This window comes from Xenopus laevis, chromosome 3L (assembly GCF_017654675.1).
Source record: "Xenopus laevis strain J_2021 chromosome 3L, Xenopus_laevis_v10.1, whole genome shotgun sequence".
In the NCBI taxonomy this organism is placed as follows: Eukaryota; Metazoa; Chordata; class Amphibia; order Anura; family Pipidae; genus Xenopus; species Xenopus laevis.
In genome coordinates this window covers 99,676,119-99,688,424 of record NC_054375.1, presented here as the reverse complement: position 1 = coordinate 99,688,424, position 12,306 = coordinate 99,676,119, and the positions used below count along the sequence as shown (strand labels likewise).

The 12,306-nt window shown below is 35.6% G+C and overlaps 1 protein-coding gene across 1 annotated transcript; it reads right to left on the bottom strand.

Moving 5' to 3' along the window:
• Nucleotides 1-323: 323 nt before the first annotated feature.
• cyp1a1.L (cytochrome P450 family 1 subfamily A member 1 L homeolog) lies at nucleotides 324-11,690 on the bottom strand. The gene is given in 7 exon segments (NM_001097072.1): nucleotides 324-1,870; nucleotides 3,240-3,326; nucleotides 4,184-4,307; nucleotides 5,104-5,193; nucleotides 5,433-5,559; nucleotides 5,961-6,815; nucleotides 11,616-11,690. Coding segments are annotated over 6 exon segments (1,581 nt in total). The 5' UTR covers nucleotides 6,810-6,815; nucleotides 11,616-11,690; the 3' UTR covers nucleotides 324-1,566.
• Between the last annotated feature and the right edge of the window lie 616 nt (nucleotides 11,691-12,306).

The following is a 12,306-nucleotide window of genomic DNA, read 5'->3' as shown; positions in this document are numbered from 1 at the left end:
TAATACACACACACATACTGTATATGAGTTATATTAATCTATTATCCAGAATGATTGAGACCTGGATAATTGGTTTTTCAGCTTAGTTACCATCAAATACAAAATACTGTTCAGATCTTTCTGGATAACAGGTTTATGCAGAAGGGATCCCAAGTAGTGATGTGCAGGTTCAAATTTTCCAACCCATAACCGAACCTGACCTGCAAAGCTTCAGCCTGCACTTGGCCCATAGCGCCACGTTGATTTATATACAGCACCCCACCCGCTCCTTCACAGGTGTTATGGTGGGGTGGGCAGAGCAAAATGACACAATACAAAAATGTAATGTAAAAATAATATTTATTATCTCACAGAGACTACAGCAATATACAATACAACTTACATGGAATTTTATGTGTGATTAATAAAATATTTTGCTTGTTATAATTGTAAAAATTTCTCAAAAGAAAATGGATGTTAAATGTCATATAGAAAAAATAGCATTCTATAGTTTGTACATTTGCTCTTGCCTATAATACACTTGTGCAATTATATTTGTTTCCCCTTGCACTTTTGGTTCCATGTGATGCCCCATTTCTGGGCAGGGAAGTAACTAGAACTTTTTGAGCCCAAAATTTATATCTTAAACTACATTTATCTATCTAACATTTGTTCCCTCTTGTCATAGTCTATAAAATATTGTCAGGAATGGATAAGGATTTCACTCCCAGGAAACATTCAGCATAGACTATGATGACAAGCAGAGAAATCTTCCAAAGCTGCCGGCTTTACTATAAAGTAGATATATCCTTGTTTGACCTCTTTCATAATGTTAAACTTCGCTGACATTTACTCCTAAAATGATTTAGGATCCTAGTAATATGGAAACACTATTACACACAGAGAAGCACTACAAAAATGGGCATTGATTAGTTGGGTGGATAGTTTTGAGCCATTTGCATTTACAATTAAAAAAATGTGCACATAGGGGTACATGCATCCCTGTTCTTTAGCTTAAATAAGGAGGATGAAAATGTATTAATGGAAAAGTACCTATCAACACACACCTTTATTCATAAATAAGCATTTAGCACAGAAAAAAATGTATCATGGTAGAGAGAAAATTATCAAAATAGGTCAAATGTATATACATTCAAACAACAGATTTCTTAATTTCATAGCTATACATAATCACCTATGTATTTTAATTATACTATGATTATTAAAAGATGATTCTACTTCTGAGAAGATGAATCCATTAAAAGCAGTTTATCGTTATTCTGCTAATACATTTTACTGTCATTGCATCCTTCAAACACACAAAAATAAGATATATCAAAATAGTTTTTTTTCAGAATATTCTATTCTTTTGTTAGCTAGTTATGTACATTTTCAGAGCTTAATGCAATCAGTGATAACAATGTGGTGGTATCATGTTCATTCACATTAAATGACACTCTATAAAATATATCCCATCAGTTCCTAAGATTAGGGCTAGAAATCAAATTCCAGCATTTGTGTTTAAGATACCAAAGCTGAGACTCATCTGAGCTTTGTAAAAGGGCTCCTACCATGCTAAGGTAATTTTTAATTTGTGGTTAACAAAGGAAAACGCAATTTAGCTGTAACATGACATCGCTTGTGTTTCATTGTTAGTCCATACTGTGGAGACATGTCCAGTTTTTCTCCATCTTGTTTGAAGAATTGCATCTGCTGCAGCATGGTTGTAAGGAAGAGGAAAACCTCCATTCTCCCAATGGCTTCACCAACACACCTCCTTTTTCCTAAGCCAAAAACCATTACTTTTTCCATCTCTGTTTTGTTCACCATTGTACCATCTGTGTTTAAGAAGCGCTCTGGATAGAACTTGGATGGATCTTTCCACAGGTTCCTGCAAACCAAAACATATCTTAATGACTGGAAAAACACTGGAATTTCTCTTTCTCAACACACATACATAAATACAGAAATGTAGGGTTAAAAATATAAAATAGGTTCCAAACCATATCAAAGACAATAACACATATTTTGTTGTTCTAGCAAAGCATTATAATGCTTTTTATAATGCTAATATATAAGCATTATCAATGTGAACTTGTACAGCTACAGTCAGTCTACAGCTGTTTTTGCTTATGTAAAATTCTCAGTATTTTAGGGTTTCCCACTATCTAAAATCCTTTAAAGAGCCTGAAAGTAGCTTGTTAACCACCACCCCCTTAAGAAAAATACAAATTCCAAGATTTCCGATAACAACAACTAGGAAAATCATAGGAAAACCAGGACATACGGAATTCCCACCAAAACAGTGTAGTTAATTAGATCACTACTGGAAAAAAAAGAGTATTTTCTTTGGAGACAATATAGCCACTTATCAATAACCATAATGAGATTCTACTTTCGTTTGCATTCATTTAGCAGTTTTTATTCACCCCGTTTAATATTTACATGCACACATAGATTTTCTTAACACAAATCTCGTTAAATGACAGTATTTGCATTGTGTGTGCAAAAACAAACCTTTTTAATAGGTAGTTTTTCCTAAGTGGTATAATTTTATCAACTAATAGCTGATTGCAGTAGTTCTTTCTCAATTAAGGGTAGAATCTCTTAGGTTAATAAACAGCTATTCTATGCTCTAGAACAGGGCTTAGAATAGCTGTTTCTCGTTAAATGACAGTATTTGCATTGTGTGTGCAAAAACAAACCTTTTTAATAGGTAGTTTTTCCTAAGTGGTATAATTTTATCAACTAATAGCTGATTGCAGTAGTTCTTTCTCAATTAAGGGTAGAATCTCGTTAAATGACAGTATTTGCATTGTGTGTGCAAAAACAAACCTTTTTAATAGGTAGTTTTTCCTAAGTGGTATAATTTTATCAACTAATAGCTGATTGCAGTAGTTCTTTCTCAATTAAGGGTAGAATCTCTTAGGTTAATAAACAGCTATTCTATGCTCTAGAACAGGGCTTTACCCTGTCTCTAAAGGCAGTTCCAAACCGAACTGCTAATACAGGGATGCTCGCTTAGCATTGTTATGTGTCTAAAAAAGTAATTATTTTCTAATAAAAGTATTAGAAAATGATGGGTTGTAAACTGCTGTTAGACTCGACAAATCACCTGCATGGTTCTCTCGTTTACCGGCCATATTAGCAGTTCAGGGGGAAAGAACCTAAAGGAAGAGTAGTGCCTGGAACAAACAATATATGTATTCTTGCTGTAGTATCCCATAAGGCATAGAAAGCAAATATTTGTTTATACTTACGGATCATGATTAACTTGCCACTGGTTGACCAGCACACAGATTCCCTTGGGGATGAAATATCCATTTAACACTGTGTCTTTGGTTGTGCTGCAACAAAAAATGCGAATATGAATTGCAAAATTAATTTGTTAATGATCTCTATACATTAACATTTTTAATTGTTAGGTAGACTTCAGACCTATTAGTTCTAAATATGTAGTTTGCAGGGGTAGTTCACTTTTATGTTAACTTTTAGAATGTCATGGAATGGTCAGTTCATAGCAACCTTTAAATTGGTCTTCATTTTTTATAGTTTTTGAATGATCTGCCTTCTTCTTCTGACTCTTTCCAGTTTTCAAATGGGCAGTGGCCCCAGCTGCTGAATAAACTACTGCTGTGTGAGGCTACGATTTTATTGTTATATTTTATTAATTATCTATTTGTAATCTGGATGATTACTTATACATACAGTAATAGCCATTCAGCTAGCCCCAGAAGCCCCTTCATTTTAATAGTCGGCAAAATTACAGACTTCAAGTACCTCACATTCAGGAGTAATTTGATATCCATGTCTTTATTTTTATATGATATATGGCACACAACTGTGCTTTGATCTCCATTAACTACAATTAAAAGTGACGAACCCTAGAGACTAGCTACAAATGCACGTTAATTAATTTTCAATTATCTCTCTACTACCCAACTGCCATAAAGAGAATGTACACACAACGGACAAGTGGAGTATATATTCATTTTAAGAAGCTCAGTGAAACATAGTAGCATTGGTTATGCTAAACAGAAATCATATCCTCATATTTGTCTTTTTCATGTGGCAGGCAGCAGCCATACTGTTTAGTTAACAGGACATAATAAATAAATAAATTATAATCCAAAGACTCCATATATAGAGTGCTCAAGTGGTCAAAGCATCATGAAAAACGAATAATAAAATAAGACTTTCTTACCAATGTGGAATTGTGAATGGCATAAAAGAAGAATGTCGGAACATCTCAAATATAAAAGCTTCAGTATAGGGCAGTTGAGCTCTGTCTGATAATCTAGGCCGTCTTTCTTTGCCAATTACCCGATCTGTATGTAAAGATCAAAGCGTATTACTGATACAGTACGTTGGTTTTTTTTAAACATAAGTTCTTTATCCAAGTGATCAAGAAGATAATGGATAACTAAGTAATTTAAGGGCTCTTACACATGGGTGTTTTTTCCTGCGCTCCCTTGCATTGAGCTTTCTTCTGTTCAGCTGCAGGGGAGTGCAGGTGTAGACACACTCAATTATTGTGAAGGGGGCTTTACTCACGCAGCATGTTGCATTTCACCGGAGTTTGGCGCATACATGCGTCTATGTGAGTACAGCCCCCTTCACAATAATTGAGTGTGTCTACTTCTGCGCTTCCCTGCGGCTGAACGGAAGAAAACGCAACACAGGGGAGCACAGGAAAAACGCCTGTGTATAACAGCCCTAAGTTTGGTTAACTGATCCATATCGGTAATTGTGGCACTTCCTAAGTGACTGTAGGTGCAACAGTTTTTATAAAAACAAATACTTGTTTGTAGGGAATCACTGATAACACTTCTGTTATGGAACACAAAGGTTAATGTCACATCATGCATTTTCTCTGCCAGTGGAGGAAGCGCGAATCCCGCCTTGTGCAGTTTTACAGAGAAAACACTCAGGTGTGCATTTTCTGGCTGGAATTCACTGTCAAAGAAAAATGCAAGTGTGGCATTGGCAATATATATATATATATATATATATATATATATATATATATATATATATATATATATATATATATAACTTCCAAATATCTTGCTTGTATGCAGGCAAGCACAATATTTAAAATGAATACATATTTGATGATCTTACCGAGTTCATCCTGAATTTTCTCTTGTATGTTAGGATGGGCCACAAGATACATGAGACTCCATGAGAGAGCAGTGGTAATGGTATCAAACCCTAAAATGATAAGTAGGAATATGTTGTTATAACCTCAGCTGTGTCTTTCAAAGACTATCCAAAGCTGTTACACACTTTCCTTTTTAGACAAGTTGGAAAAATACTCATTTCTTTACAGAAACCATATTATAAATGGACAGATATTTGTGGCAGATGTGGTGATTTTTCCATTACTCAAAAACATAGTTAATACATGTATTGGGTTACCTTTCTAAATTGGAAGGATTCATTCTACTTACCAGCACCAAAGAGGTCATTTACTATATTCACAATTTTTTGATTTGATAATTGAACATTTGAGTTTTCATCGACTCTCTTCTCCTGGGAGTGTTGGATGAGTGAATCAGTAATATCTCTTATATGGTTCTGGAAAAAAGTAAAAGAATAAAATTAGCCTAACTTATTGGATCTTAGCATGGCTCTAGCTATTATTCCAAATATTACTGGACAAATTTCTGCTATATGTTTCTAAAAACACTGCTTGATGCACAAAAACTGAAATTCATTCTCTGCATATTTGCATTTTTGCCTATGGAGGGAAGCTGTTACATTACTTAAAGAGACTGAAACATTTTCTAAAGCAAAAAACAATGCTCATAAATATATTATGCATTTTTCTTTCAGAGTTCAAACACATATTTCAATCAAGAAAAGCAGTATGACAGGTCTTACTTTCAAATATAAATAAAAAATATACACAGGATAATCATTTCCTTAATACTGCTCTGCCCACTAAAGAAAATAAAAATATGTTGGTTTCTTTTTACCTTGTCAAATGTTTTGTAATGCTCTGTGGCAAATTTCTGCATGAAGTCTATGAACTTTCTGTTGATTTCCTTGAAGGCCTTCATGCTAGAGCTTGGAAGATATTGTAGAATTGGGATGAAGTCTGCAGGGTTGCCTGAAGCAGCTGCTGCACCAAACTCATCAGTAAGATTCACCACATTCAGTAGCTCTTCATCATCATGGTTATATCGCTTACCAAAGCACATGCCACAGATGATATTGGCAACAGAGACCACCACGTACCTATAGGGGTCAAACTCTCCTTTCTCATCAATTAATTGCATGAACTTCTTTACTAAATATTCTGCTTCTGTAATAATGTTTTCTTCAACAAGACAAGAACTTGATGATGTGGGTGAAGGGGAAGTAGCAAAGGTTTTGAGGGCATTTTGTGCAAGCCTGCGTCGAGCTCTCCACACCTCTCCAGAATCACTGCTGAAAGTCATGCTTTGTCCATCACCAACCATGCGGAAAGTAAAGAGGTCTGGACGTCCAGCAAACTCATCACCCTGTCGTATCAGAGCTTGCTTGAGAGTCTCCAGCCCACTAAGGACTAACACAGGCTTTGTGCCTATCTGGATCTGGAACACATCACCATAGTTTTCACTCATTCTTGTCAGGCTAAGGTGTGGATTCTTGCTCAATGATAACAAATTCCCAATAACAGGATAAGGCATAGGCCCTGGTAATTTCTTTGTTCCTGGTGGGATTTTGACTCTTTGTGACCTAATCACCAGAAACACGATGGCAAAGACTACAGATGCCACAAGAAACTCAGTGATAGTAGTATTCGCCATCATGCCAGCAACTGTACCTATCCAATTTGTCATTTTTGTCTGCAAAAAAAAAAAAAAAAAGATAGTCAGATACAGTATAACATTCATCTGATAAAAACACATCATGTTCTTTAAAGTGATACTAAAACTAAAAATTGTTTTTTTAAAAAAAATATTAATCTACATTAAAAGTTACCTATAGGTCATGTTGATCGTTTTTCGCTGATAGTTCTGCTTTTGTAAATAATTTTCACTTAAAGTTCCTAAACCTGATAGTTTTGCCAACTTGACTGTCCCTTCTTAACCTGTCAGTTAGAGTTTCTAATGCTAACGGACTCTTGCTGCACAAATATGGCAGCCCCCTCAGAGGAACAGGGTAGTAAGAAAGGTAATGTAAAAGCATCAGGCAAATACTTTATAGCAAAATTATAAATAGCATTCAAAGACAATGGTATGATAGATAATAAAAAGGTTATTTTTTGATGTCAGTATATCTTTAAAGTATGGAAGCTGTTATTTGGAATGATTGAGATCTGATAGATTTCACATAAGGGGTCTTAATGTAATATCTTAAATTAAAATAGGATTATTCTGCAATCAGCTTGAATGTACAGTATCTCAGTTACCATAAGGGTAATGAAACAGGGTGCTCACTGTTTTGTCACGCCTACTAAACACCATAAAATACCCTGCCATAGACAGTACTGAGAATTGTCTCTGCTAAAACATTTAAATCACATAGTTGCTCAAAAAATGCCTTTGCATACATATTTGAATGATTTATCATAAAGAAAAATCATAGAGAAATCATGAAAAAATATCTGTTTTTTCGGCCCCACTGGTGGGTGGCATACGGGCCATGTCTCCTTCTTCCTTCCACCTTTCTTTTATAGACCTTATATACATAATGAGATAATGTTATCATTTATGGTCTGCCTTAAATATGTTGAAAAAGCAAATAAAAATCATAGAACAGAATAAATATTTGTTTATTTTAAATGATCTCTAGGGGAAATTGCATTTTTTGTTTATTGGTGCTGTCTGCATGTTGTAATTCCAGATAATAGATGCCACCATACACATTTAATAAATGTAATGAAAAGTTTTAACAAAAATTTAAAAAAAAATTATATTTGAAAACAGAAGAATACAGAAAACTAACTAATCATATATGAAATAACACGAGTGAATTTGATCTGCCAGTTTAAATCAAGTATTAACGGTTTATTTTAAAATGAAAGCATATTTATGCAAAAGTATAGTTTGGATGACAGCCATAGAAATTGCTAGCTGTATTTTTCTACCTTCACAATAAAACCATAGTTAAGCCTCACAGTGGATAGATTGTAATCACTCATCAGTTTAAGGAAATGCATTCTCTGCCATAATTATGTTTTGGATATGTCTTATGTCCTGCTTTGCAGACATCTGATTTCCTTTAGTTGAAAGTATGTTATTACGAGTGGACTAGATAGCAGGATACTATTTAAAGTAGTTGAACTATTTTTCTAATTCTAATTAGACCCAGGCCTAACTTCACACCTCTTCAACCCAGGACGGGAACGCACATGGCTCAGTGGCTAGTTTCTGATTACTGCGTTAATGCAACCCTTCTGTAGCTCAGAGAACACACAGAACTTTTAGTTGTAGAAACTATGAAACTTTGGCACTGTCTGACCTTGGGCAAGAAATTTCATTTCCTGGCCACCAAAGACTGCTTATAGCTGCCTACAAATAGTTATTGTTGTTTTTGCTTTTATTGTATGCAGTGAAAAACAAAGAAACATATAATTATAAACTGTTTGTCCCCTTTGAAATCTGTGCCCCTTTATGTTAGGTGGTGGAGGGTTGCCAATACTTTGTCCAACTTCCAAAAAACTTTGCCTTAGTTTCTCTTCTTATTTTCTCACTCTACAACACAGTTTTCAAACATTTAAGAAAAGCAATACAACAGTCTTGGCTTCAGCATTTATTTTACAAAAATGAGCTTTTCTCCATTTTCACACCAAAAATAATGACATTTTCCAATTGTTAGGTAGTCTATTAGTTAGAAGAAAAGTGCTTGTTATAAATGTCTTTAGAAAATGTAGGCTTTTAAGCATATTGGAGCAATTATTACACAAAATGTTGGTGTTTTCACGTTTTCAATGAAATCACTAGTGAGTGCCATAAGCCCCATATGTGGGCGGTTTTCAGAATCCCTCTTTTCTCCGGAGGAGTACAAATAAATCTTTGACATAAAAGCGACATATTGAACCAAATAAACATTGTAGTTCAGGGCCCCAGACAAGATGGGGGGCCCCCTGTGTTTGTAAACCTGTTCTCCTCTGATGGCTGCCCAGCCTTTACTGAAGCTGGCACTACTTTTATTATCCTATTCCATAAGGTTATACTACTGCAACAACATTTTCAATGTGCTATTACAATGCCATTATTGTTTTTTGTTCATGCGATCAACTGGCTACCAACTGAAGATCTACTGTAGATTGAGAGCTCTGTGTCCTTAAGGGGATCATGGGGGAGCAACATGTGCCATAGGTTAATGAAGATTATAAAGAGATAACTGAAAAACTGAAAATCTCAATATGAAAGTGATTTTTTGAATACCTCTCTAAAATGTCTATTCTGAACCTAGTTTCCTTCTTATCCAATCCCTGTCTGCCCATGTTTACAAATTTACCTTGTTACTTTTAGGAGGGATATAAACACTCTCATTTTACCAAATTAAGTTGATCTTTTTCCGGGGACATTTTTAAAGTGTCCAAAATGGACTGAAATTGAAAACAAGATTTATCTTTTTTTTTAACTATTGTTAGATTTTATTCATAAAAATATATATTTTCAACATACAGACAAAATCTAGGCTTTGTTTTGGCAAAAAGTCATGGATTCGTGTAATTTTTATTGTTAAATCTGTAAATGTGTTAAAAATGAAAATGTATGAGTGTGCCTATGTAGTTCAGCGCCTTATTGCTGCTAGCACTGCAAATAAACCGGCTTCACGCGCACATCATTTTCTGCAATAATCAATGGCAAACTTGTCAGAAATAAAGTAAGCCATACAGAAAAATCGTTTTAGGGTCCCAGGGTCCCAAAACTTTATACAGATGTCTTGTTTTGCAAATATATTGAAATGCACTTGTGGCCCCTAGCTGTAGCATAAATAATAAAATAAATCCCTTTTTTGGAAAAAACGTAATTGCAGAAATAAGTTAAATGGACAACAAACTGAACACATGAATTGCACGTATACTGCAGCCCCCTCCCATCATGAAGCATATGGATCCCATATGTTAATAAAAAAAAAACAAAGTATTTAATAATACCTTGGTTGTTTGAATTCCCCAGAAATAATATGCAAAATTAAATTACCTTAGTAGAACCAGGTTTTTTTTTTAACCATGTGCCAAACAAGAAGAAATACCTGAGCAAATGCTGCTAGCCCAGTGTTGACACACAGTGGTGTAACAATGGAGACAATAGACCCATAGACTGCTGGTGAAGGCAGAAGTATAGGGGGGCTTTTAATTAACTTCAACTGAAAAGGACTGCAGCGGTGCACTTAAAGCTTAGTATTATGTATTTAAGTTGTATTACGATGCAGACCTCTTGCAAAACTATCCCCCAGCTAGGAAATGCATATCTTTGCTTTCATTCACACAGGGGAGTACTTATTTTAAGTACACATAAAAACACAAATTTTATGTTTTTCCATAAGATTTTTTTTTATGTTTTCTTCACCCCCCTCTTCAAATATTTTGAGGCACATTCCTTGGCCAAAGGGGAGCTTGCTGTAGCCATAAAAATATGACAATATAAATGCAGCTCCAAAGGCTCATGAATGTAGCATTATTCAGTCATGTTTTTCCTAGCTTGATTTGCACTATAATACTTGACTTGAAGGGGGTGTACAGTTGGCGAAAGTGAACTTAATTGTGATCATTTTCTCTTATGATTGTCTTTTTTTCTGGTTGTGTAATCCTCACTAGGAATACTCTTATCACTTAATGTATCCAGCCAGCAGAATAGTGCCACCTCTCACTGGACCTTCATGCAGATTCAAAGGTGCCACCTGCCAAAGCTATTGCATACATACAACTAATACTATTAATCTTAGTAACAATTATCCATGTGCCATTGACACAATCTGCAGCAGTTTTCATAGATTATATATCATTCACATCAGTCCCTGTCACAGGGGAGCTTACAACCTAATGTCCCTATCACTTTCACGCATTTTGGTCAAGGTGCTGCCTGTATATCTTTGGAGGGTGAGGAATAGGGTTGCCACCTGGCCGGTAAAAATAATGGTTGATCCCAATGTTATTAATAGGGAAAAAAGATAAATATATAGGAAGGCCAGTATTTTTTTCCAGAAAAGGTGGTAACCCTAGTGAGGAGGGAAGCATAGTACCTGAGTGAAATGCACACGGATGCAAGGAGAACATACAAATTCATTGCAGATAATACCTTGGTTGGAATCAAGTTCTATTATCACCTTTTTAATAAACAAGCGAACTGAACTGAAAATGGTGACATTTCCCTCTAGCAGAACTATGGTGAAGTCTAGTTTCATTCCTTGATAAACATGCCCCATGCAGAGAGAAAGCAAGCGCAGTTTCTCTGTTATATGCAAACTGTCAGCCTTCTATCAACCTAAACGAAAAAGTTCCCCCAGGACCATGACACTAAACATTTTTTTCTATGTTAAAACAATGCTGTTAAGAATGGACCCAGTCCCAGACTATAAACCATATTCTGTCTGCTGATGTGACAGAGACTATGATAATCAGTAAGACAAAATAAGAATATGTTAGTGTCACCAAATAGACAGAAATAGAGTTTAAATGCAGTGCTTACCTGAGATGGGGTTCCAGGTCCCAAAGTTCTCCTTTGAAAGTAAACCGTGCAACCGTACTGATGTATGTATGCCTACAGTGCCATAGTGGAAAGGGCTCGCTGCAAGCGCTTATATACACCTCTGGCGTGCCTCATTGGCCGAAGCCCTTTACCACGTGACTAAAGTACAAGGACTGCTGAACGGGAGCCAAGTTACTGTAAACTCCGAATAATTGGCACTCGTGCAAAGGGTTGCGTGAAGACATTGAGCCTCCCAGAAATCATTCATTAAAAGGAACGCGATTTAATTAGAGAGATAAGCATGCGATGTCCTGTTGACAGGGACAGGGTGGATTTTGCTTACTCGGTGTAGTTTAATGTGCCATCAGAGCATATGCCCTAGTAACATTATTGATTGCAGGGTCGCTAGAAACGCACATTGCGCATCTCTCTCTATAATACATTGCTAGTACCTTAGTTCATACATAAATCTCTATACTATCAGCACAAACACTTCTCTTTCCATAAAACCGACAACCACAGACAGAAGTCAATCAGTAGTCAATCAGTACTTATTCCCCTTTCTCCCTGTAATACATTGGTGGTACTTGTGTCTTTGTTCTGTCCGTTTATACACTTCTCTCAGTAATACTGAACATTATTCCAACACCTATATTCTTTCAGCCTGAATATTTATTGCCCTCTAAAATAT